Here is a 26314-nt window from a genome sequence, read left to right on the forward strand (position 1 = left end):
AAATTAATAAATAAATAAAACATTTGTAAACATATAAAATTATTCATTTTATTGTATTAGTTGGTGAGTATGAATGTCTTTTAACTCTAAATCCTAATGTTAATAGTATTTGTGTAAATTTTAAATAAGTTACGGGCATCGTGTTTATACTGAGTAGTAAGTACTTTTTGGTAGCTTGCGTTGAGGATTGTAAAGGCCAATAATTTTTTGACTTTTCCTATTTACTGTATTCTCCTAGTAAATTTAACGAACGTATGTAGATATGTTCAGTAGCTCTCAATGTATTTGTTCAGGAAAACTATGTTGTAAAGCAGCTTTTATTGTTTTTAGAATTAATAATAATACTAGTGTTTCATTAAAGAAAATAATACGAATACAAGAGAAAATTATTTTTAGAATTGTAAACAGCGATTTGTCGAATACGTTGATGTCACTACTCGAGGAATAAAAGTTCTCTGATTTAGAATTAATCTCAAAACATATATTCTGATGAAATCTCAACTTCGAAAATAGATACCATTTCTACTCTTACCACCCATAAGAGAAAATAAATAGAAAGCTAAGGGGTCTGCATGAAATGTAATATTTATTTATTTATTTTATTGAAATTAACCAGTTAATTTAGGCCTTGTTCGAAGGTTAATTACTATCACTAAACTTGTTAAAATAAAATCATCTGTTGCCCAGATAACTTCCAAGATCGCTTAGGGGAAAAGATAAGTTGTCTATTTACCATAAAAAAATGTCCCTGTGAATTATAATATTCATTACTTCAAAAACGGATAAATTGACTTGTTTGAGAAACAAAAACTGGAAAGAAATTGCAGGTAAATAATTTTTTTTAACTTTCTATTACTTTTTAATGAAAGTTGCTTAAAAGTTACGGAAAGCGAAACAAATTTTTATCAATTTTATTAAAACTTTTTAATGAAAAAATTAATTTTTGTTTAGGGTGAATAGTAACAAAAAATTATATTAGTAGCGCTCAAATACATATTGGCCTTATACTAACTTAAAATTTTTCTTATACTTAAGTTTATTAATTTGTTTTTATGAAGATCAGCACTGTCTGGTGGAAAACATTTTATCCTTGACGACCCGACGCCATTAGGTACGAGGGTTGTTAGGTTTGTTTCGTTTGATAGCGTCACTAACTCAGAATGGCTGACAGTCGTAAGTATTATGTAGTAAATTAAACCTTTTCAGCATTTATTTTTAACATATATATTGAGGTTTTACTTTTTTTTGTTGTTTGACTTTATTATCTATTCATTGTTGACCTTCGCAGAATATGGAAATTACGGTGGAAACTATGGAAATTATGGTTATTCTCAAGGCGGAGCTGCAGTAACTACTAGTTACCCACCGCCGCCTAATTATGATCAGACTTCTTCTTATAGTCAACCACCACCTAATCAATGGCAACAGCAAGGCTATGGGGATCAAAATCAACCATCTTACACACAAGGGCAATCGCAAGGTAAAACTCATGCTCTAAGATTTCTTTATTAAAATTGTCCAGTAAGACAGTTTTATTCATAAATAGCAATAGCTACGTTTCGTATATAAACCAGGAATTATTTCAACAGGGATTTCAAGTTAGCTTGATTAAACTAAACATGTATGATATTTGAATCTATGACTGTTTGATTTATCTTGCAGAGGCGATTTCTGATTTGACGTGTTCTTACTTAGTTTTTTAACATCTTCATTTAGGTTAACATGAGAATTGATGCTTCACTCACGTTCCTTATCCATTTTGGATATAAGAAATATATTTATAATATATGACAAAAAAGAATTACCAAGTCTAAAATAAGTACACAAAGCCTATTGCTAATTGTTATTTTAATCAGTTAACCAAAATTATAAAGGTGTGGATTTGTGCCAGAAGCATGAATTAAGTTAGGTTTGCGAAAAAGTTTGATACTAGCATTTATAAGAAAAATAAAATGCCGTTAGTAATACAATAATTTTTCATTTTGTAAGTTGATTTCTAAGCTATTTCGGGATCTGTAGGCGGAGTGCTCTTTGGTTCTGAACGCACTTAAGAAAGTCACTGAACAGGTTACTTGAGGAGTGAGAGACAGTAATTGTGTGAAAATTCGTCATAATTTAATTTCTGTGTTAGAAAGTTTTTTTGGAAGTAAATAAGAACTCTAGAGAAAAATGGTAACAAAAAATAATAAAATATTTTTTAAACATGTGCTGGGAATTCCCTGTTTCATTGCAATTCGAACCCTCCCGGAGCTGTTGTACACTTGTCGCCATGGAAAATGTCCAAGGGTTTTCTTTCTTTAGTTTATTTTTTGAAATTCCCTTTTTTTAATTCCATATTTAATATGTAATCGCTATACGATCCCATTTAAAAAAAAATGAGCTCCTTAGCAATGAAACATAAATTTTATCTTGACTTTGAAGTAGTTTCTCTTCAGCAGTTCTCTATAGTCTGCTTTCGCCATACCGGTTTGACGCTGGAGATAATATAAGGTGCCAGTGCTCGACAGTCTGATGTGTTTATGCTGCATAGGCTTCGGGGCCGCGCCAACAGTTTTGCAGTGTATAACGTAGAATCTTGAGAATCTCATTACTGTGACCTTGCCGATAATTGCATTGAAGGTGCTTTTCGTTCCCGGATATTGTGGCCATGTAGTGAAACGCAGCCAGAATTGTCTCGTCTTGATATGGCCTGTCTGAAACTCAGAGGAGAGAATTTCGTAACACAGAGATCACATCCCGAACCAAAACTGATCCTTAAAATACTCGCAATAAAATATCTCATTTTTTATCTGTGCGTCATTATTTATTTTATTCATATATGTATTTAAGACGCGCCAATATCTTAAATCATTGCTGGAGCACAACAGGCCTCCCAGCGATGGACAGTGAGCCTTAGAAGCTCCTACGAAGAGAAAAAAAGTTTATACTGGAATCTCTGGTTTAATTGCTTCCAACTAAGCAAAACACTTTCCTCATAATGGTTATTATTATGAAATAACTATCCCTTACAATAGTAGTTATGTTAAGAAATGAAAAATCTACTTCACATTGTTGAACAAGATTGTAGTTGCTCTATCCTATAATTATATTTAAAAGTGGAGGTGGCAAGCAATATTTTTCCGCCCTAAGCAACAGATTCTAAAGGAAAAATGAATATTTTTTGCAAAGGTCAGTTTCTATATATGTAGATAAAAGCGACCTATCAGCAAGAATATCATTAAAATGCTATTAAAATCCTATACCAAACTGGTTCTTACTATTTGTCTTTTATTTTGATGTAAATTTTAAAGTAGTAACTTTAATTATTTTTAATCATACTGTCCATTTTATTACATTAAAGAATATGGTAGACATACAATAACTTCAAGAAGCAAGAGGTTTTGAGAGTGTACAGCAACTATAAATAAGGGGTTAAGTTAAATTTGTAGAAAAATTGCTGCATAAAACTATGGTTTCTTCTTAAATTTCGTCCCAAGATTCCTTAATTAAGCCCGTATCACGGATTTACACACGTGGAATCTAAATGAACTAAATATAATAAACATTATTTACGCTTTCTGTGGATTTTATTTTTGATTATAGAATTATTTTGTAAATGCAGTTTTTCGTGAATAGTCATTATTTCGTCTTTGGAATGGTCAGACATTTCTAAAAAATAATTGATTTATTGCAAAAGAAGTTTTATTAGTTTAATAAGTTAAAAACATTTAAATTACTTTTTGAAATCATCAGATTTTACTTGCCCTTAATTTTGATTGTTGTAGTTGAGACGTAAGCATTACTTTAAGAGGACGCAATTATTCCGCAGTTTATTTGAAGAATTTGGGAATTTTTGTAGCCTGTTTCTGAATGATATCTTTTTTGCAGTTTTGTGAGGATGTAGCTTTTCAGAGTTTTAAATCAAATAGATTAGCAGTGATCTGTTTGTCATAGGAGCCCCTAATTTTCTTACTTACTAAAACTTTACAGGTGGCACTCAGCCTCCCAATTATAGTCAGCCACCACCAGCCGCACCCCCTGGAGGTTATGCGTCTCAGCAACCGTCCTATGATTCAAATAATATGAGTGGAAATCAATATCAAAGTTACAATCAACAACAGCCTCAGCAGCAACAGCAGCAGCAACCACAGGCTGGTTATGGGCAATCGTCTTATGGCGGAGGAAGCCAAGGTGGTTACTCTGGTAGGTTCTTGTGTAGATTTTCAACTCTTTTATTCTGTAAGGGAAAAAATTAGATCCTTTATTAATTTCTGTTTTAGTGACTGATACAAGGTGAAAAAAAGTGAAAAAGAAAAAAGAGTCAGACAAAAAGTTTACTAAACTGCTCGAAGTTGTCTTCAGCGCCATATTAAACTTAATATGTTGTAGATCACTTCGTCGCCTTACCCCTCCATTAATTTGCCTTCATTGGCATGCTTCATTTGCACTTTCACAAAAAAAAAGAGTTATTTTAATGATCATTAGTTAGAACCATTAACCAATTACCAAGATGATCTGACAACTGAGTACGTATTTTCCACCTACTTTCCTCCCTTTGATAGTTTGACAACTTTTCGATGTACGAAATTTTGATTACCCACGCAGGATGTTCCTTATTTTCTACATTGAATTGATGGCGAGCTTTGAGATAGTATGTGTCAATTTTTATGCAATCTGATACGTTTTTCGAGGAATCTAATCACCATACATAAGTTTTGGTTGTTAGTTTGGGGTGAATGATCAAGGAGAGTTGTCTAAAACATTTCGCGACAATGTAAGTAATTCACTGGCCATTTACTCTTGGGTGAAGAATGCTGGCAACTTTTCCTCTCTGATCTCTGTCTCTGCAGTATTTTTTGTACTCATTGACCGCAAATGTTGGCATGTACTTCTTTATCAAATTTGGTCGTCTGAATAAAAATTAGTTCTGCTCTTCTTATCGAAATAAAAAATCAATTTAGAAGACAATTTTTTAATTTCAATTGTAGTAATAAGCACTACTGATCTCAGTAGTCGATGCGTTAAAAAAAAAAATGTAAAAGTTGTAATAGTGTTTCTCGCCTGATTTGCTCCTTTTCTAAATCCACAAAGGCTTGGTTTCTAGAAAATAGTTTACCGAAATTAAGGGCAACTTTTTCGTTATGTAATTCAGTTATGTTTAGCATTAAAGTGTTCTGCTTCATGTCGATCTTTCTTGTTTGTCAAAGTCATTCTTTAGCTCTCAGATTTTCGAAGATTTTTTAAAAGGAAATTTTTTTCTTTTTGTTACTGGAATACCTTTGCCTTCACTCAATTTTCTGTTCATTTGTTGTTGGAAATCGTAGAGGCTTTTCAGAATAGTATATGTCGATCTTATCTTTTAATTGAAATCGTGGATTTTTTGATTTTTTTTTCCGGGATTGATAAAGTATTTTTTATGAATTAGTTTTTTTTTTTACTATTCTCAATTATAATACTAATTAAAAGTAATTTATAACTATTATAATTATTGTTATAATTAATAATAAAAAATGTGAACATTAATTCTGATAAAGTATACTTTCTCTGGGTACATCTAAATAAATAGAAAACTCTTTCTACAACTACCTTTTGATCTCTTCTTCTTTAATGGTGACAACCGTCTTCTGTTAAACATTTTGTTTCTGAAAGCAGTATGGTTCGTGTTTGCCACAATATATATTTTTATACTTTTTACTTTCACCATGTTTTTGTATTACAAAATACTATGTGATCTCAATCAGACTATTGATGAAGTAATTCTGAGGGCCTCTCGGAATTAAAACTTAAAACTAACTTTTAACCTTAATATAAAATTTACGTTATAACCTACATCTGATACTTAAATTTTTGGTACGCTGTAATTATTGATGATATGTATATACCATCAAAGTATTTCTTTTTCCTGCAGTCAGTCATTTCATTGCTCAGTTCATTGTTCTAGCGGAACTTGACAATAAACCTGTGTTTGAAGTGTAAGGCTGATTCCTTTTAATAAAAAACAATTGGATGTTTTTAGCGATGTGTAGTATATCTCGAAAAGATGCAGAAAGTTAAAATATTATTTATTAGGCGCTTGCATCCAGGGAAGCGAGAAACATTTTGTCAAAATCAGTCTATTGCTATTTCTCTGAAGGTATTTTTCATTTTTTGTAATTTTTCTTAAATGGCGCTAGGATTTTCTTTTCAAGTTTTTGATGCTTCCGAAGGAGATCACTTACATTTGATTTCTGCGGGATTCTATGAGAAGCCTGACATTGGGTCTCTTAAGTGTCTTTACAGAGCATTATGCAATTTCTGATATCTTTGTATTGTGATGCTTTCGCTGCATAGCGTAGCCGTTCGGCTAAATACGTCTCTAATTATTTTGGCAGCTATATTATTTAATCATCTCATTTCTTACATTTACCCTTTAAAGACCTATTTCTGTTGTCGAAGTTCAAAAGAAAAATCACAAAGTGCAATGGAAGCGCGGCACTAACTGATCTATAGAATGTGTGAAATTCTTAGCCAATTTGATTGAATTTAGATTTTATAGTTGAATTTATTCTGTTGCTAAATGGTTTGCCTGCTGCACACTCAAGTTAATGAATGGATCGAATCTGATATCCTTTCTTAATTTGGAAACTTTACACATTTTTAAAAGGTTCTTCTTCACACAGTTATTAATGAACAAGTTAGCCGTTTGTGTACGGTTCTTTTTAATTTTACTCGATTAAAACATCAATTAACCTTTACGTACTTGACGAAATGCGAGCGCGATGATAAACTGGCAATCTTGGATCGCAAGCAAGTGTTGGAATGTTCGTGGGCCGTCATAATTCGAGGAAAATATAAATTTAATGTGTAATCCTCCCCCCAAAAAGCAATTTTAAAATGCGTATACCCTCTGGTCTCAAGTGTGACGTGTAAACGGTACTTTACTACGTAAATCACAAAGTTCTACACTAAACAACCATGAAATACCTAAATAATAATGAAAAAAATAATATGTTATAATCTGTGATTATACATCTATCTATCTGCTATGCTTCAGATAACCCATTGGCCAGATCATACAACCAAATCTTGCAAGTAAAGATGCAAAAAATTCTGTATTTTACATTTTTCTTTAACTTCACTTTTTAGCTTATTTTATTATTAATTTAAACGTCTTTAAGTAATGTAGTTTTTTTCTATTTTTGTATTGAACTTACGAGAGTTGTACAGAAATTTTTGGAAACGAAAAAAATTCGTATAAGTGAAGAAGTTAATAAGGAATTGTGTGTTGACGCATTTTTTGTTTTAAATCACAATTGCCTCTTACTTGGTTTTGGATTTAAACAAAATATATTAAAAATGTTATGTATTGTAAAACATAATTATTATTAGTTATTATTATTTCCTTAAATAAAAGAGGAAGTTAAAGAGGGTAGTCAGTGGACAGATGATACACTCTCGTACTCATCTTTTGCTTTCATAACATTTACTTGGTGCAAATTTGTGCAGATGTAAATTTTTCAATGAATTAAAAAATATAATTAAGCATTTCTATTTAATTAATAGGTGGCGGAGGCAGCGGAGGTGGTGGAGGTTATGGTGGAGGTAATCGTGATGGAGGTTCCTACGGCAACCGTGAAGGTAGTGGATACAAGTAAGTAATTTTTTTCTTTTTTAAATATTTGTTTTATTTATTTTTTAATGAGAAAAATGATGGGCAATGCGGTTGTAAAAATAGAATTTGAGTGATAATATAACGTAATAATTATTTAAGAAAACAGAGTCAACTGCTAGGCTATAAACTTATTACAAACAAATTTAAAAAGGTCAATATCGAAATTAACTAAAAATGTTTTAAGCTTCCGTTAATTTCAACCATCTGTTATTTGTGTATTTAGAAAAAAATTATGCCAGCAAAAGTGAGTCCCATCTCATACTGTAGATTAGAAAATTTAAATATAAAGGATTATTGGTATGTTAAGTTCAATTTTTTCCCCTTTAAATTATATTTGAATTGTGTAAGTGTAGGATACACCATTTACCATGTTTAGAAAGTAAGGCACCGTGAATCTTTTTGTTTTTGTTTAAGGCGCTAGGCTTTTGTTAAGGTCAATGGTCATGGGCGCTCGGACATTTTTGCACTTCACACAGTATAGTGAGCTATAAAAGACTTAGAAAAAGAAAACATGGATAGGCAGCTGAAAGAGAAAAGAACTCACTTCACCTAAATTCAACATATGACTTTATTATAAAACGATTCACTTAAGTAATGAAACCAAATCTTATAGCCGTACAGAATCACTTCTTAACTGCTCTGGTTAATTTAGCATCACATATGATCTGCGAAAATAACATCTCGCCTCATATCCCGTGACATTACTAACCTGTACACTTCTATCCCTGTTAGAGTCACTTTAAATATAAAACAGAAACTAAGAAATGAAAATATACTTAAGAAAATTTTTAACGAGTAATCATAAAAGCTACTTCTACATTTTGATTATTCTTTAATTAATTTTGATTAATTATTCTTGTTCTATAACAAGACCTGATCTATAACCAACTTGTGGGGTTTTTGTTCAAAATTTCAGTTTAGTAAGTTTTATTAACTAATTCAGTTTAGTCAGTTTCAGATCAAGGTCTTTTAAAATTCCATTTTACGATATCCTTATTGCTTTAATGGTTATCTGTTTTACACAACGGCCATAATTTGGATGTAAGTAAGGTGTTAGACTAAGATATTTAACTGCTTGGTGAACAGGAAGAGAGGTTTTTTAAAAATAAGAAGCTCTGAAACCCTCAGATTTCTGTTATCATCCAGGCAATCGTTGGGTTCGAAAGATCTTAGGGTTTTATTTCAACTCGCTCTTGTCTATGCCGTTGGCGACCCAGGGTTCAAAAAGCAGGCAATTAAAAGACACCATGGAATTTCTATTTTTAACTGATGCTATGTACCATTATTTGCATAAAAATTTTAAAACAAAAGATTCATTCATCTCTTGATGCAAGGCATTGTTAGAAATCAGATTATTAACTTTTTCAAATGAGGAGTTTCATGTTAAGTTTATATTGCATTTGATTGCGAATAAACCGTTTATACGGATACAAACCTTTTTTTAAAAAAAGGAAATTAATGAATTATTTGGCAAATTGGCGAATAATTGGGAGCTAGGGCTGGTATTTAGACAAGCCGAATACAAGTTTTAGATAAAAAAAAAAATATATAGATACAAAACTTTATTAAAGTGTAAAGTAAAGCAAGAAGTAAATTATGTTTTACTAATGAAAACGTGAATAATTAAAATATATCATATTCACTCAATTCTTTAGCAGCATTCTATCATAAGTTGCACTTTCCTAATGTACAAAAGTGATCACATTTCCAAATTGAAGGTCTCTTACATTTATTAATTTACGACACTGTGACTATATATTTACTTATGTTTTTTGGTAAATGTGGTATTTACATCAATATTGCATTTTCATTCATTAATTTTTTGTTTTAATTTGTTTACTTTATTAACTTATCATACCAATAATTCAGAAAGCTATGTACCATTGATAAATACTTGAAAATAATGATATAATGTTTAGTTGGTATTTCTGCAGTGTTTTAACAGGTATACAAATTATGTTTGACTTGACTTTTAAATGGTAAGTGAAAGACAAAAAAATTAAAAATGGAGTAAAATTTAAAAGCGGATTTATTCACAAGGTCTGCAATAATGAAGGTACCACTTCAGTAAAGCATAAGTTTGTTCCATAAAACAGCCATTGAGGTTTTTTTTATTGGTGAGATGTTTTGTTTAAGAAAGTAGGAGGTAATTCAAAACAGATCAGATTAACGAATAGAAGGTAATTAAACAGAGAATACTTTTTTTATTTAAAAAAATAATAATAATAATAGTAATAAGGGATAAAACCTCGACTTCCATTTGTCTGAATATAAAATATTTTGGTAACGAAAGTAATTAAAATAATCTCTGTGTTATTGATTATATTGACTCTCCTAGCTAATGAGATAAGATGGTTGTAAGAGCCAAATTTTTAGGATTTTAAAACCTATTCCTATTTAATGTAAATTAAAAACCAAACAAAAGATTAAATCATCTCTCAGGGTGTTGTTTAGCAAAAATAATGAGAAAAAAATCCCAACATAATAAATTTTGGCATTGGTATAGTTTAACTGAATAGAGTACAGATTTGGCTAACGTATCTATTTTTTACTATCCTTAATAATAAATTAAGAAACTGACTGACTCACTTTTACAAAAACCAGGAGGTTTTACTTTTAAATATATTTGTTCACCTTAAATAATTTATTCATAATATCACTTCTAAATAAATGAATGAAAAAAAAAAACTGACATGACTGGACACAAGATAGAAGAGGACACACCTTTTATGAAGATATTGGATATCACAATCAACTACTCACAGTGTTTTCTCTGTTTTAGCAGTGGGGGTCGAGGTGGTTATAACAAAGGTAAATGCACCATCAGAAATTGGTGCTATTCATTAAAACAATTTTTTTTAAACAGTTTATGGAGTTTTTTTTAAATCCATTTGATGATGTAAAAGAGAGAAAGATCTACACGTATATCTATATGAAACATCATACCTTTTTCACCAATGAATAATTAATTGCTTATCTTAAAATTTATCAAATGGATTTAAATTAAAATTGCACGAACAATTGACTGAATGTGTTTTATATATTGAAATTTTATTTTATTACTTAGGGGAAAATTTGAGCAGATTTCAAATGGTTTGAATTAAATAAGAAAAAACTAACCCTCAGTCAGTTGTTTATGTATTTTTTTTAAAAAATAATTCCAATCTATAATGAGTATTATAAATAATTACTTTGCGTTTTGCACAAATGTTGAAGTAGCATGTCCTGAACTTTACTTTAATAGTGATCCTCTTCTTTTCCTGACATTTAGGATAGGATTTCCCTAAAAAGTGGTTAAGTATTATTTCGTTCAGAAAGTGAATATAGCAGTAACTGATATTAAATCGTTAACTTAGGAACTAACTATTTAATAGTTTGTTGTTGTTACATACTTTCCCGCTGTTAATATGGCAAGATCAGAATAATACATACATTGATGTATAAAAAGAAATATATTGTTTCTAGATTTGCTTTTAAAAAATACAAATATCAAACTTTAGTTTAAAATGGTTCCAATAAAACATGATCAAAATACATTATAATAATATCGCCCAAATAAACTTGTTTTTTGAAGTTTAACTCGTAACCTTGAATTTTATGATTTCATTATTAGTGTACTCTGTGAGCCCAAATTTGTATTATAATTAACACATAATAGGTAATGAATGACATGTCAAGGTACGTTGACATGTTAAAATAGTATAAACAAAATATACATAGTGCTAACAGCTTCATTAATCCGAACAAATTAAAGTGATTTATAATTATATAGTATTCAAATTAGTTTATGGTAATTTATTACTTTCCGTTTTTTTTTTTTTAATTCCCTTTCTTTTGAGGAAATTATTGCGATCGTGTACAATTGTCGGAATTGAGATTTTATCAGAAAGTTTAAGATTTCTGAACAAGAAAAAACGTATTAATGTATTAATAAAAGAGCATCTCATAAAAAAAAAGTTGCTGATTACTCAAACTTAATTTTTGCGTTTGTTCTGAGATTTCCGCGAAATCCGACAACTGGAAGTGTTTCTTTTGCGAAGCGTTATTTATTTATTTTAATTAACAATATGGTTCTCATGTTTCGATCTTTCATTGATAGCCTATCCATAAATGAAAAGAAATTATTTTGAAAAAATAAGAGGAAAATTATGTTTTTTAAACATTATTCATTGTTTAACAAACTAGCAAAATATAACTTTTTAACAAACTATCAAAATTCATGTTACCGTTTTAAAAAACATAGAGGAGCAAAATATCAAAACTCCTCCAGAACTTGAACAATTTGTATTGCTATATATGTACATATATGTATTGCTATAGAGTGAACTTTTTCATATTGTGATATCGCTGAACTGATCCGTTTTGAAGTTTTCTGAGTGCTTGAAAAGAGGTTTTATCAGTGTCATAAGAACGAAAAATCTTCGGAAGCTGCAACTTGTTATTTCCATTAGGTTCAAACTGTGGACCCGAATGTAATTTAGGATGTAATTTAGGGCAGTTCTGAGGAGGAATGTGGGTAGGCTCTCCTCGCATCTGGTGTCATTTTGAAGTAATAAGAAGTTTTAAAAAGGAGTTATATTAGTAAGGATTGAATGTTTTGAATTTTTGATTTGTACAAACATTTCTAAAGCTTATCCGCTAAAGCAACAATGCGATGTAGTTAAGTTCCTGCACATCAATATTTAGAAAAATTAAAATGATTCCTAAAATCATAATAAAGAAAATATATTTATTAAACTTCGAGAATTGATTTTTTTAAGCTTTTAAAAATTTTCTTTATGGCATCGAGTGAGTAATAATAAAACTTTACCACTAATTTTATATAAAATGTTATTATCGCCTGTCACTTCAGCTTTGGGCCTTATAAATTTCTACAAAAACATAATAATTAATTACTACATCCGTTAGAATTATTTTAAAATAATGGGTAATCCTTACTTCATTAATCACTTGAAAGATGGTAAATAATATTTCAAGCAGAAACCAAAAAAATAATGTGTATGTAGTAAACTTAAAATGTTGTTTTCTCCTATACAATAAAAGGTTTGTGAGACTTAATTGATGTTTAGGTCCTATGCGCATAGTTCTCGAGAAGTGTAAATTAAATAATTAAAATAATTCAAGGTTATAACAAAAAAATTTGTTAATTAATTTACTCTGTTTGCTTTTGTCGAACATTAGCTAGAACAGACGAAACGGTAAATCATCCTATTTTTTTTTAACACCAAAATAAAATTAATTATTACCTGATATTCTCATCACTACAAAAAATTCATAAGGTTAAAAATATAAATAAAATAAGACCTTTCGTCGTTATTCTACTTGCTTTAAAACAAAAAGCTCAAATTTTAGCTTTCAGGTTTGTCTGGCGGGATTGTATCTGCTAGAATTATGTATGTTATGTATGAAATTGCCCACTTCCAAGTTAATACGTATATAGCTTGCCTTAAAAAAATATAAAGGCTAAACTTCTTTTGATTTAAACTTCTTTTAAGGGTACGACATGATTGTTTGAACTTCCAAGGTTTTCACACCAAATATAATTTTTAATTTGTGAAATATATTGCTTCATGTACAAAAAAATAAAGTTTGACGTCAACTAGTATTCTAGTATTCTGTTTGGTAAATATTATTTTTCTGTTTATAATTTTAACTGAATACTGTTCAGTTCATTCGAAGGATATACAATTATGTAAGCGTTATAGGAAAAACTTTTTTAGGCATATTAATTATAAAAAAAAATCGGGTTTTTTTGTGTAGTTTAATTTTGACAGTGTTTCCATTACTTTTTATCCATGTTTTCACCTGTTTTTGTACGTAGATGTCGAAGGTTGATCACAAGTACTGTATAATTTTAAAAACCATCAGAAATTGTCTGTCTACATTAAGCAAGTTTTCTACTTAAGAGGGTTTTATGGAATTCATCAAATGAAGGAAATTTTGGGTGTAAAAAATTATGAATTTCCTTTTATTTGATTAGTGGTCATTTTATAATATATGATGTCATTTAATAGTAATTAGGATACGGTTTCAAGCTAGTGTTAAAAGTGTTCTACCATTTTTTGGCAACGTTTCTTCAGGTTGAGTTTTGTTTTTGAGGAGTATTGTTTTTATTGAAATTGGGAGAGGTTTTGTGAATGTCTAGATTGAATATTTATATTAGCTACTGGGATGTGCAAACATTTACAAGTGTGAATTTTATTTTGAAATAAGGTTGTTGAGGCATTATTATTGTTTGTGTGTAATATGTTTTCAGTTCCTTTTTATATCTGATCTCAGTAAACGTTTAACATTACTCAAGTTGGCAATTCTAAGCAGTACTTAATAAATTTGGAATAAATAGCTAATTTAAAAAATTTGTAATTATTACTGTTCTGTGGTGACAGTTTCTCTGTTTTTCATGTAACGCACGCAGATGATAATAGTCCTCATCAGTTAAATAAAAAGTTGAAGTGTGTAAGAATCTTATACTTTTCTCATTATACATTAATGTTAATATTCCAATAAATGCAAAATCTAGGAGGTGGTGGCGGTGGAGGCGGCTATGGAGGGGGTGGAAATGACTATATTGTGCAAGAAGATACAATATTTGTATCTGGAATGAATCCTACCACTTCTGAAGGAGACATTCAACAACACTTTGGAGCTATTGGAATAATAAAGGTATTGAAATATTAATTTTAATGCTTACGATTTTTCTCCTGCGGCTCCACATTCGATCAAAACTTTGGGCTGCAAGAATTTATTTTTTCTTTCTTATTATTATCTTTCTCTCTGATAGTCATTCTAAAACATTTTAATTATTTTAAATGGAAGCCTAAAATTAATTTAAATTAGCATCTTTTTGCGGATTCATTTGAAAATTGTGATTAGGTAAAGAGCAATAAAATATCGCTAGACTTACACTGTTAATGGAGGCATTTGTAAGCCTAATTTATCTGATTATGAATTGTGTTGGAGAAGCGAGAGGATAATTTACATTACAAAGAACATGATTGTTCTTAAGTAATAGTTCTTAGCACTCATATGGATGAAGTAATTACTGCAATTGTAATTTTTAAGAAATTGAATGTATTTTTTTTTAAGAAACTTTCCAGCTTATTAAAAAGTGTCCTTTTTTTAACTACCGCTCTAACTCTCCAGAAGAACTCCTAGTAGAGAAAAACAACTTCCACACACCCCTTTTTTATTTATTTTATTTTTTATTTATTTATTTGTATTTATTTTATTTTTATCTTAGACTAAAGCAGCACACTATAGCTGCGTTTTTTTCTGAGGTTGGGTTGCAAAGTTATTTATTTTCATTCAAACTTTCATTTATTCAGGACTATTATTTGTTTGTAACAGTTTTCAAATATAACCACTCTCAGTTATGTTTTATGATTTTAATTTTAATAAATTTTTGTAGACTGATAAGAGAAGTGGAAAACCTAAAATTTGGATGTACAATGATAAAGCAACAGGACAGCCTAAAGGAGAGGCTACTGTAACGTATGATGATTCAAACGCTGCTCGATCTGCTATAAAATGGTTTGATAGTAAGTGATTTCTTTTTATTAAATTCTTGAAATGAATTATGATATTAAGATTTTTAAAACTATTTTAATTATTGATTTTTGATAAAAAGAAATCAATAGTTAGCTACTTGTATTTGACACTTCCATTTTATTCATTTTTGGGACATTTTCAAAACTAGAAAATCCTACTAAATGTTTAATGCAAAAAACCTTTAACTATCAGTTTATACAAAGAAATAGTGAAAATAGGCGTGTTCTTTATAAATATATAAATATAAAGGTTATATATATAATTACCTTTTAGAGGTTTTTGTACAAATTTTTCCCTCAAATTCAATTTTTACACTCTCTCTAGTCTGTGTATATTATGCTATAACTGTGTAGGAGCTAGAATACACTATTTGGTACTCCTGTAAATACTTTGTACTAACTTTGTAAAAATATTTGGTGGTAATTAAATATGTTTATACAATTCTGGGGCATTTAAAACTCATTAGAACTAGTTAGTGTAAGTCGTGAGAGAGAACTTTTTGTTGTTAAAAGACATATATATATATATATATATATATATTACTTTATTTTTTCTTAACAGTTGTGTGGTAGATAGGCTATTATTGATTTTTCTTATTTTGAAAAATACTAAAGATGTATCGAAATTCCAACAGAATAATGGTTTGATTAAAAATAGTTACAAGAAAACTGTAATAAATCAGAGATTTTTTTTTATCATTGATCTTCCAACTGTCATAAACTAATTCATCAAATTTGCGTGGAATAAATATATTGTTTATTTGCATTTTTATATAAGTTATTTTTTTGTTTAGATCAAGAGTTTAATGGCGCGACTATTAAAGTGCAAATGGCTACAAAACGAGACAATTACATGGGTGGTCGAGGGGGTGGCCGAGGAGGTCGCGGTGGTAGTGGAGGTGGATCTGGAGGCGGCTACGGTGATGGAGGTCACCGTGGGAGTGGTCGAGGAGGTGGTGGTGGCGGAGGAGGAGGCCGTGGAGGAGGAAGTGGGCCACCTCATAGATCTAGTAGCAGCGGTGGAAATGGTGGCAGTTCAGGTTAGCTAAATTATTAGGATGCTGAGCTTTTAAGTGCGGGTTAAAAAAAAAAAAAAATTATGTTTAAGTTGTGTCTTTATTTAAAAGTATAATCTCTTTTACGGTAGATTTATTTCACTAAATTTATTTATGAAATTACAAACTGGCCTGTTCATTTTTTCTTTTGTTTTGAAATCTGGTTTGTTGGGTATAGATCTGAAAACTCATCCTTTACATGGCAGTGTTTCGGCAACGATTTTGCCATTTCTTATATAATATGACCATTTTTTTGTTTTGTTTTTATAATTGCAATTGAAAGATTACAGATCTATGGCAAAGGAGTGAAAGGAGTGGGAGGATAATACAAATTTATTTTTAAAAAAGTACAATAATGAAACAAAATTAAAAAAAAAACGCTTCTACAGTACTCAAAAAAAAAAAAAAAAAAAAAAAAAATTATTAATATAACTCAGACATAGACTTCATAATATTATTAAAGATATAATAAACAAGAAAAGAAGAAACGTAATACCTAGAGTTCAAAATAATGACAAACAATAAACCATCTGACAAACTGACTTAGTTTAGCAGACAAACTGAAATTACTAATTTATTATACATCTTTTATTTAATTATCTTGGCCGAGTTTAATCTTGGTCTATAGCGTTTCTTATTTTTAATGTATTAATAAGAAATGTATATAAGGCATTAATTTTATTTAAATTCATACATCGAAAACAAAAACTGCCATTAGCTCTTCAGGTGATGCGCAATCTTTTAAGAAATTAACTAAATGTTTATTTCTTTGTGACGAAAATGCAAGGCATTCAAACAAAAAATGAAGCAAGTCATCTAAATGATTTTCTCTGCAATGCGAACAAAATTTGTGGGGGTATGTTCCATATTAATTGGAATAAGTTCTAGTTAGTGCAGTACGAATCCTTGTTGAAACTTTACCATATTTGGTAGTTCTTATAAAGTGACTGTTGTAATAGAGTTAGAGTTACCGCTGCTTTTTTGGATGCTTTTGATTTTGTGGTTTAGTTATATGAAGTTAAATATGTTTGTGTCTGTTACATACATATACATATAACGTTTCTCCTGTTATATCTTAGTTTAATAACATTTCAATTTCTTGCCATTGTTCAATTTTCATTAAACAATTAATGCACCTTTTTCCTTTTGCAAAGTTTTTCTGATAAAATTTTTACTTACCTTTGTTATATATTTAATGGGAAACAGAAAAGCAGCATGCAATCCTAACAGATGATATTCTAGATAGAGCTTATCTTTTATTTGCAAGGCGACTGTGAGCAAGGATACCAACAAAATGCTGACCACGTATAACGTACTCTGAGCATACCAGATATTTTCATATTATATCTGCTAACAGTTTGGATAGTTGCTGACGATATAATTCTGGAACAGTAATTTGAAGTATAACAATCTTGTCAATTTTTTTGATTTTTAGTCTTCACTGGAAAAATAGATACTGAGGTCCCGTAAGTTCAAAAAAGTGATTTTCAGAAAATTATTTCTGCATGAGTAAATGAATGAACAACACACTACTAACTCAAAACGAGAATTAGCAAGATCTAACTTCATTTTGTTATAATTTTTATTTTTGAAACATTTTCAAGAAAAATTTGATAATCGCAAAAAAGAGGGGTTATTACATTCAGCGGCGTATTTTTTAAAGGTATGCAACCATATATTTGACAAAAGTTTTGCTACCCAAGATTTATATTTATAAAGGTATATATTTCATGTTCTATATAAAGTATATAAAAAATATTTTATAAGTAGAAAATTTGTAATACTAATTAGAGATGAGACATAATCGAAAGATTCTCGACAGACCCAAAGAACTTAAATCTAATATATTTGTAAGATATTTAATTTTAATTTCCACCCCCGTCTTTCTGCGCATGCTCGTAGCTTCGAGTGAAGAGTGGGTAGGAAAAAAAGGGCAGGTTAGGATTGAAAGAGTGAAGTGAATTATCGGCTTTGAGTGTCGTTTTATAATGCGTGTTGAATTACAACTAGACTGAGTTTCTCTGAAAAAGAAAAGAGAAACGACACAAGCCGATAATTCACTTCACTCTTTTCAATCCTAACCTGCCCTTTTTTTCCTACCCACTCTTCACTCGAAGCTACGAGCATGCGCAGAAAGACGGGGGTGGAAATTAAAATTAAATATCTTACATATTAATAAACCATAAGTTTCACAGCCACCCAGACAGCATACCTCCGTATAAAATCAGTTTCTGATAAGAACATTTCGTGCCGTAAGGTGTGGCTCGTAGAAAAACATGGATTTTCAAGATCTGTTCTAACAAAGAACCATAGTTCAGAACATAAAGTAAAACAGTAGCAATTCTTGACCAGTCGTTGATAAGATTTGACTCAGAAAGACATGTTTTTTTAAGATCTATATCTAATAAAGAACCAGAGTACAGAACATAAAGTGAAACAGTAACATTGTGTATATCCATTTTTGATGCCTTTTGAATGCAAAATACGGTGTAGCTAACTTCAAAATAAAAAATGTTGAACCTCAAAAATAATCTTAGCTATTTTTGTAAAGCAAAGCTTAACTCAAAGAATTTGACTTACTAGTTCATGTAGTTTGGGTTGGAGTGATTTCGTAGTTATGCCTGCTTCTAAGAGTTCATCTTGATCTCTGAATGAGGAGCCAAGTTTAAGGTAAACTTCGAATTAAAAGACCTAAAACGAAATAATTATCTAATCTGAAATCATGAATTATCCGGTTCATGAAAACTTTCGCCTTAATAGCGGCTCTTTTTAGGTGAGCCCTTCAATTATTACTTAGAATAGAGTAGCCTTTTGGAATAGTGTTACGGAAAGTCTTACAATTCTGCTGGAAATGAATCCCAGTGTAAATCGTTCGTAAATCTTACTCTGAATTAGGTATGGCACAATTTTTAATTATTGAAATTGGCAGCACCGAAATTACTTCTGCTTCTGAAACGTGATTTTACTAATTATTCCAGGAAAAAGTTCCACTGTTTCATTCATATAATTGGAATAATTTGTTCATTATACTGGAATTATGTATTATTATTACATTATTGGAATTATTTTAGGAGGAAGCGGAAGAGATGGAGATTGGAAGTGCCCTAATCCAGAATGCGGTAATACAAATTTCGCCTGGAGGCAGCAGTGTAATCGTTGCAATGAAAACAAACCCTCGGGTGGCGGAGGCGGCGGTGGTGGAGATGGGGGACCCCCGCCAAGACGTGGTGGAGGAGGTGGCATGGACAGGGGTGGTCGCGGTGGTGGCCGGGGGGGAGGTGGGTATGGGGGCGGAAGTGGCTACGGTGGCGGCGGTCGTGGTGGAGGCGGTGATCGTGGCAGAGGTCGTGGCGGACCTATGAGAGGACCTGGCGGAGGGTAATTATGTTCTGTATCATAATTAGTTCTTTTGTTGTTATTCGTTATCATTCTTAATTAAACATTACAAAATATTCACAGGCGAGGAGGAAGAGACCGAAGTCGTCCATACTAATATTGAAAGTGAAAGTCTTAAGAGTCATTCTTCTATTCGATTACATTTAAATTTGGAGTATAATTTGTATTTAATGTGTTAACATTTTAAATTTTTATCATTCTTCGTAGGGAATATAATTTTTTAACATAATTGAAAAATTTATGATTTATAAATATTTGCCAAATGAAAACCAGTTATGTCAGAAACGTTTTACTACTTATTTGATAAGTACAGTTGTTTCTTATGAAATATCTTTTCTATTCGTGTATAAGTTGGTGATAATGGCGAATATACAAAGTTGTAAAAGTTTTACACATACTTTTTTTTTTTTAATTATATTTGAATTCAATAGTTTCCACAAAAGAATAAAACCTGTTTTTACTACTATGTTTACCTCATTTGTTTTCCTCTGGATTATGCACCTACTTCAGCGCCGAAGTTATGCCGATGGATTGGTGATTGTAGAGTATGAAAAATTCCTACCAGCTACCACCTACCTTTCTTCGCACTTCCCTCCCAACAACCTTAGTTGAAAAAAAGTTTTTGCGTATTGGTTAATGTATTAATCAAGACTCGGTATTATTAAGAAGAGAAGTGATGGAAACTATTCTTTGTAACTTTGTTGGCTGATGAAGCAGTTGAATTGTAATCCTTATTGTAAAGGGATGATATCGCAATTGATGGTAGAATTGTTGCAATTGAAGAAGGGTTCGAATGTTGTACCCACACTTAAGTAAAATGAAAATCCGGAACCGGCGAGAAAAACCTCTCTTTCGGACTTAGAGGGCTTCAAAACGGATATTTCCATAAAATATCGGAAAAACTTGAAATCGAAAATTTGTAAGATAAAGTGAAAATGCACACTATGACAGATGTAATTAATATGCTTATTTTTCGTTTGATCAGTCAACAACTTCCTATAACTAAGGCCTTCGTTAAATAAGTAACATAAAGAGACCCAATTTCAGCCATTTAGTAGATCTTCCATTTCCTGCTTAGTCTTAGTTACCTTAAAGAAAGCCGAAAACCTAAGCCATTAAAACTCAACGGGATGGGAAACGAGAGCATATGTTCTTCGGAATATTTCATATTGCACAGATCACTTTGTTTTTCACAGATTGCGCTAGAAATTAAGCATTGAAAATATTTACTAAAAATGAAATCTGACTAATTCGGGTTTCATCATTAGTAATGTAATAACTTCAAAGTTTCAAACTTCAATTTCTTCAAAAAAGTTCTTTTTTTCTCAAATCTGATCAACTTCTCTTCACAGTAAAGTAAAAACTAAAATGTAAGTAAACAATACTGACTAGAACCATAAAACTAAAAGCTTGCCAACCTCTTCCTTCCTATCGTTGGAGGAGGACCCTGCCACTCCCAAAATTTACTTTATAATTGAATAAGGTTCACTTTTGCTATTACATAATGTTCTATGATTTCCGCCCCACAACGGGACACTGGTGATTTTAGAAACTAACATCACTATATTATTAAATTCATACGAGAGAGAATCTGAAAACTGATTAGCTATCTATTAAAATTAGCTAACATTCAAAAGATAATATTGGGAATTACAAAAACCGACTAACTTATTAAACGTATTATTTATTTCAGTTTACACACAAAAGGTTTACACAGGGCAGCCGTATGTACACCTGTAATAGATTTATCTTTAATTATGAGCCGTTCACTGCACAACTCGATTAACTCCTTAAAAGAAAAAATGGAGAAAATCAATGAAATAATGTGCATTGTTTTTTAAAATTCTGTTTACAATATAAATTCAAATAAATTTACCGTCACCATAGTAACAGCACCTGTAATATGAGTCGAATTATTGCAACGATTTGTATTAAAACACAAGAGTTAATCAAAATGGCTTCTGAAATCAATAATTTACTATCAATAGCCAAAAAAAAAAAATTGTTGCTTAATGGTTAACACCATTAACATCTTCACTATTTGGAAAATTTATTATAAATATTAAGAGCTATGACTGGATCAAGTGCCATGCCTCTTAAATTTAAGATATTTAAAAAAATGGAGTTAACCGATTTGTGCAGCGATCGGCTCACTTATCATTCTTAACAAAATAAATAAAAGAAATTAAAAGCAAATAATTGCACTCTATCTCTTATCACCCCCCAAAAAATAATGCAAATACAATAAGACATTTTACATAAATAATGCAAATACAGTAAGACATATTTTACATAAAAATAATGCCCATTTTTTTCAGCTGCCACTAAAAAATACATTTTTTGCCGTAATAATAAAATTAAGAAAATGGCATATTTATTTTTAATATAAATCATAAGAACCCTAAATTTAATTGGCCACAATCGACTATATGAATATTGTATGTAGATAATAATTGATTATTCCACTTCAGTTAGAGCACTAGATAAATCTCCTTAGGTCTGGATGAGATATTTCTCATCACATCTCAGAAGGGCGCAACACGTATTGTTGGTAATCCATTTAGAAAGATGTAAAATATGATTCTCAATAGTAACAGAAAACGATATCTAACCCTTTTTTTTTCTATTTTTAAGTAAGAAAACGACAATGTATGTATATTTATAATTTTAGTCCCTTACAATTTTTCTCATGAGTTTATTCCAACACCTTAAACAAAGTAGAAACATAGAATTTTTATAGCAACTAAGATTATTACATCTTCAACAGTTTACATTCAATAATTTTGTAAAAATGATTTATACAGTATAAAACTAGTTACTGAGTAGTATAATTTATCTCTTCTTGTCACGCTTGTCGTTCTCCTGAAACAAACAGTAGCAATGAGATTTGTGATCAAGAGGTTGTAGAAGGTTTAGGGTTATCTTAAACCCTACTTTAATGAGTAATTGACTCGGAATATCCAAATTTAAGATAATCTTCAATTAACACAAAACTAAAACCTAGTGATTTTAGGACTATGAGTCCTAACATTTACTTTTTGTTAAATTTATTTATATTTTTTTTGTAACCGGTATCAAACGTTTAACTACCGAAACGATAAATCTAAATCCTAAAAGGTCCATATTCAGCGATTGCTTCTGCATCTATGCGACTTTATATCTTTTCTCGGTGAAGAAAAACTTAAATTCACAGCTTCACTTAAAAGGCTTAACTTGCAATGCTATTAATCTTATGATTAGAATTAAAGAAAAAAATCCATTCCGCAATAACAAAAAGAGTAAAGAGAGAAAATATTATCTCTACAATTGTATGACTACCCGACAGGTTGGTATAGTTATTACTTTACAAAAAAAAAAAAAAAAAAAAATTTTTAGCATCAAGGAATATTTCATTTTTCTAATATTTATAATTTTTGACAAAACTACAAGAAGTATTCTCATAGTAAGTAGTACCTTCTGAGCAAGAATTATGAGCAGGCGTCTGAAAATGCCAATAAAATCAATAAATAAATCAACAGAGTGAGCTATAAAATCCTTATCTCCATTGCGTCGTTTTTCCATTATCAACTGTGTATCATATAGCACAAAAGCGCACATAAGTACAAGGCCAATATAAAGATGTGCCTAAAAATACAAATATTTTAATATTATTAGGCAAATATTGACCAACAATTGCTTTGTTATCAGCATCATAATTAGAAATTCACCTGGAAAATAAGAGCAGATCTAAAAAAAATACTGGCCAAAGAAAATACAAATAATGCTGAGAGAATAGTGGTGATAGTTCCTCCGAGGAAAAGCCATGACCCCCTTTGGGCCAAAAGTGAAGACAAACTGAACGATACAAATATAATTGAAGTACTCAAGAATGCAGTAGGAACTATGCTCGGATCAATCAAAATGACTTGCTCTAACAATGGACCAATTCCCAAACCTAAAAAAGAAAGTATCAATTTAGGACACACAATAACTCATTACTTGTAATCATTAAAATGAACTATTTTTCTCTGAATATCGCAAAGGCTATAAACAACATACCTGTAAAAAACGAGAAACCAAGTAAAAACGATAATCTTAATAACTGATTTTTGCCATTATCCTTGGTGCCATGAAGAGCACATAAGAAGCCAATGGCAAATATGACGGTTATAAAACTGTTGGACAGAAAATTTGTATAAAGGTCGATGTAAGCACCTGTAGCAGCCGCTAATGTCGCCAATGTTAAACATGCATAAACATTTTTGAGATGTAATCTGAGAGGTTCCTCGCTGAAAAAAAAAAAAAAAAAAAAATTATTCGATCGTAGTCCTTTGCAAAACGTAGATTGTAAGGGGTAGACTCCGAAATTTAGAAAATAGATATGCCACATACGTACTATGCTTTACTAACGGGCAACCCCGTACGGTCAAGAGTTTTGAATAAGCATTTCCTCATTCGGTAATGCAGCATAGACTACACCAGCGCAGTTTTCTGGTAATTTCCCATATAATAACTTCTTGTGACTATCACCTAAATGAAGTTAAATCTCGCTATCTAGCAAGAAATTTAAGAATGGATGACGATTGTTCTGTGAGATATGCAGATATAATCTACGTTCAAAAGGAACTGGGGCTTTTTCTCCCAGTCCGAAAGCTGCGATTTATGGAACGGTATACAAACTATGGAAAAGTACGTTGTAGGCACTGAAAACCGTAGTATTTACGACAAGTGAATGAAAAATTTGGCTCTCGCAGAAGCGTGGCCTGAGATTCGGTGATTGGGGAATGATTCCTTAAGGTTTATTTAGTTTGTTTTTATAATATGATCAAATATACTGCTGTCACGTTTTATTTAAAATATGTACACAATTTTTTTTAACTTTCAGATAACAATGTCTCCTGTTAGTCGATTCGACATAGAAAAGAGATTTAGTTACTCTCAGCAGATTAAGTGCTTCCCCTTCTAAATCCATCCAAGAATTAGGCGATCAATTTATTAATATTAATTTTATAAAGAAATATATATTTTTTATCTATTAAATATTTTTCTAGGCATTGCTTCAACATTCACATTAAACTTTCTCTATAAATTATTTGCAGGTTAATCATTGCAATGAACCGATCAACCCAAAAATTAACTCAATTACATCGCATCTATGTATTTAACGATTCAAAAAGTTTAAGTTTTTCCCATTTCTTCATTTTTAAGTAATTGGATGACGCAATATGAACGCGGAAAATGAAACTACCGTAAATCAAATAACCAAAAAATTCCTCCACTTAGAGATAAAAAATTAATTTTTAACCTCACGTAAACTATTTATTGGAAAATATTATTTCCGTAATAAGACTTCATACACATTAAATCATTATTAATTCCAACTGGTGCGAATCTTTACGATTTAAGTCTAATTATATTCACATTTTCTGAAAGTAATGAGATATTAAAACTTAATAGATACAAGGACAGTCACCAGTCAGTAATTGTGTAAATGTTATTAAAGGAATTAAACAAGTACATAAGCGAACGAAAGACTACAACCGGACAAGCTGTAAATATTCTGAAATCAAATTATTAAATCTTTAGAAACTAAAGCTATTAACAATTATCATTACTGTTAAAATCAGCAACTTTTTATTTTTTTGAACATTTTGTAATTACAATAAGTAAACAGCTTTTTACAGTACTTACATCTTGGTATTAAATATTTTGAAAAGAGATGAAACTGCTGACGCCATATCAACAATTGTCAAAGATCATTTACTTTTCTCTAAAGGATTTGAAAATAAGTCTAGCTTGGGCAAGAAAATCTTCAGTAAGTGATTAGGTCCTTGCTCACACACCAGAAACAGTGACTATATAATAATGGATACGCATTACGCAGTTCCAACAACTTGATCTTTGAACATTTGACGTGCAATATCTTGAATTTAAAAAAAAATTATATCATAAACACATGTGATAATAAAAATTATTAGGTTTATTCCAATTCAATCTACTAAATTTTATTTATTAAAATAATTAATAATAACCAGAACCAAAAAAAAAAAATGTGTTGAACAAATAAATAAAATATTAATAAAAACATATGAGCATTACTTTTTTAGATACAACAACTTGAGACAATTCCTTATTGACCCAATGTTTTTAGAATTGTGGAAAATCTCTTAAACCAATATAGCAACAGTACATGATTGAATGAGAAATGTATTCACTTTTTTATTAAGATTATAAACTTACTAACTACTCTTCTCAGCTAAAATTTATTTGAGTAAAATTAATTGATCCCACCTCTTTGTCTTTCATTTATTTGAAACTTGGTATCTTGATAGTTTCCTTGAATTTTTTTACGTTTTGAAAATTGTATCATACTGGGATCTTTTCATAGATATTAAGCAAAAAATAGGCTTTTATGTAGTTACAGTTTTCTGGACTGTTAGTATCATGAGTAAAAAAAATTATAATTATATGATTATTAAACCAGCCAAAGAATTCAACTGCCAACTCTTTTTCCTTCTTTATTACAATTAAATCCAGGAATCCAAATAAGAGCAAACTTAGATTGAAGGTTAGGAGAACAGCCAGCTCCCATTTAGTGTAAAAATTAAGCAAACTTTCAAAATTAGTCCTACAGAGGATACATAGGAAGAATTGCAAATCAGGGCAATAATTACAATTTTTGAGCGAGCAACGCAATATGCACATTC

General features: G+C 30.5%; 2 protein-coding genes across 9 annotated transcripts; one reads left to right on the plus strand and one right to left on the minus strand.

Annotated features, from left to right (window-relative positions):
- The first annotated feature begins 335 nt into the window (after positions 1-335).
- Positions 336-20094, plus strand: caz (FUS RNA binding protein cabeza). 8 transcript variants are annotated; one of them, XM_074126513.1, is made up of 12 exons: positions 336-579; positions 688-827; positions 1059-1173; positions 1289-1480; positions 3970-4186; positions 7535-7609; positions 10413-10441; positions 14151-14293; positions 15039-15168; positions 15972-16217; positions 19304-19610; positions 19692-20094. In XM_074126513.1, the coding sequence occupies exons 3-12, from the start codon at positions 1161-1163 to the stop codon at positions 19723-19725; spliced, it is 1386 nt and encodes a 461-aa protein (XP_073982614.1). In that variant the 5' UTR covers positions 336-579; positions 688-827; positions 1059-1160; the 3' UTR covers positions 19726-20094. The 8 variants fall into 8 exon arrangements, with proteins under 8 accessions (XP_073982614.1, XP_073982615.1, XP_073982612.1 ...); XM_074126514.1 differs by having other exon boundaries at positions 10416-10441; XM_074126511.1 differs by having other exon boundaries at positions 3970-4182; positions 7522-7609.
- A 1198-nt stretch (positions 20095-21292) lies between these two features.
- On the minus strand, positions 21293-25523 carry BI-1 (Bax Inhibitor-1). Its single transcript, XM_074126528.1, has 5 exons — positions 25299-25523; positions 23667-23896; positions 23336-23562; positions 23082-23252; positions 21293-22490 (listed from the first exon to the last, which is right to left on the minus strand). Exons 1-5 carry the CDS (start codon positions 25343-25345, stop codon positions 22461-22463), a joined length of 705 nt encoding a protein of 234 aa, XP_073982629.1. The 5' UTR covers positions 25346-25523; the 3' UTR covers positions 21293-22460.
- Between the last annotated feature and the right edge of the window lie 791 nt (positions 25524-26314).

This window comes from Rhodnius prolixus, unplaced genomic scaffold, assembly GCF_049639745.1.
Source record: "Rhodnius prolixus isolate KJV_2025 unplaced genomic scaffold, Rpr scaffold_3, whole genome shotgun sequence".
NCBI lineage: Eukaryota > Metazoa > Arthropoda > Insecta > Hemiptera > Reduviidae > Rhodnius > Rhodnius prolixus.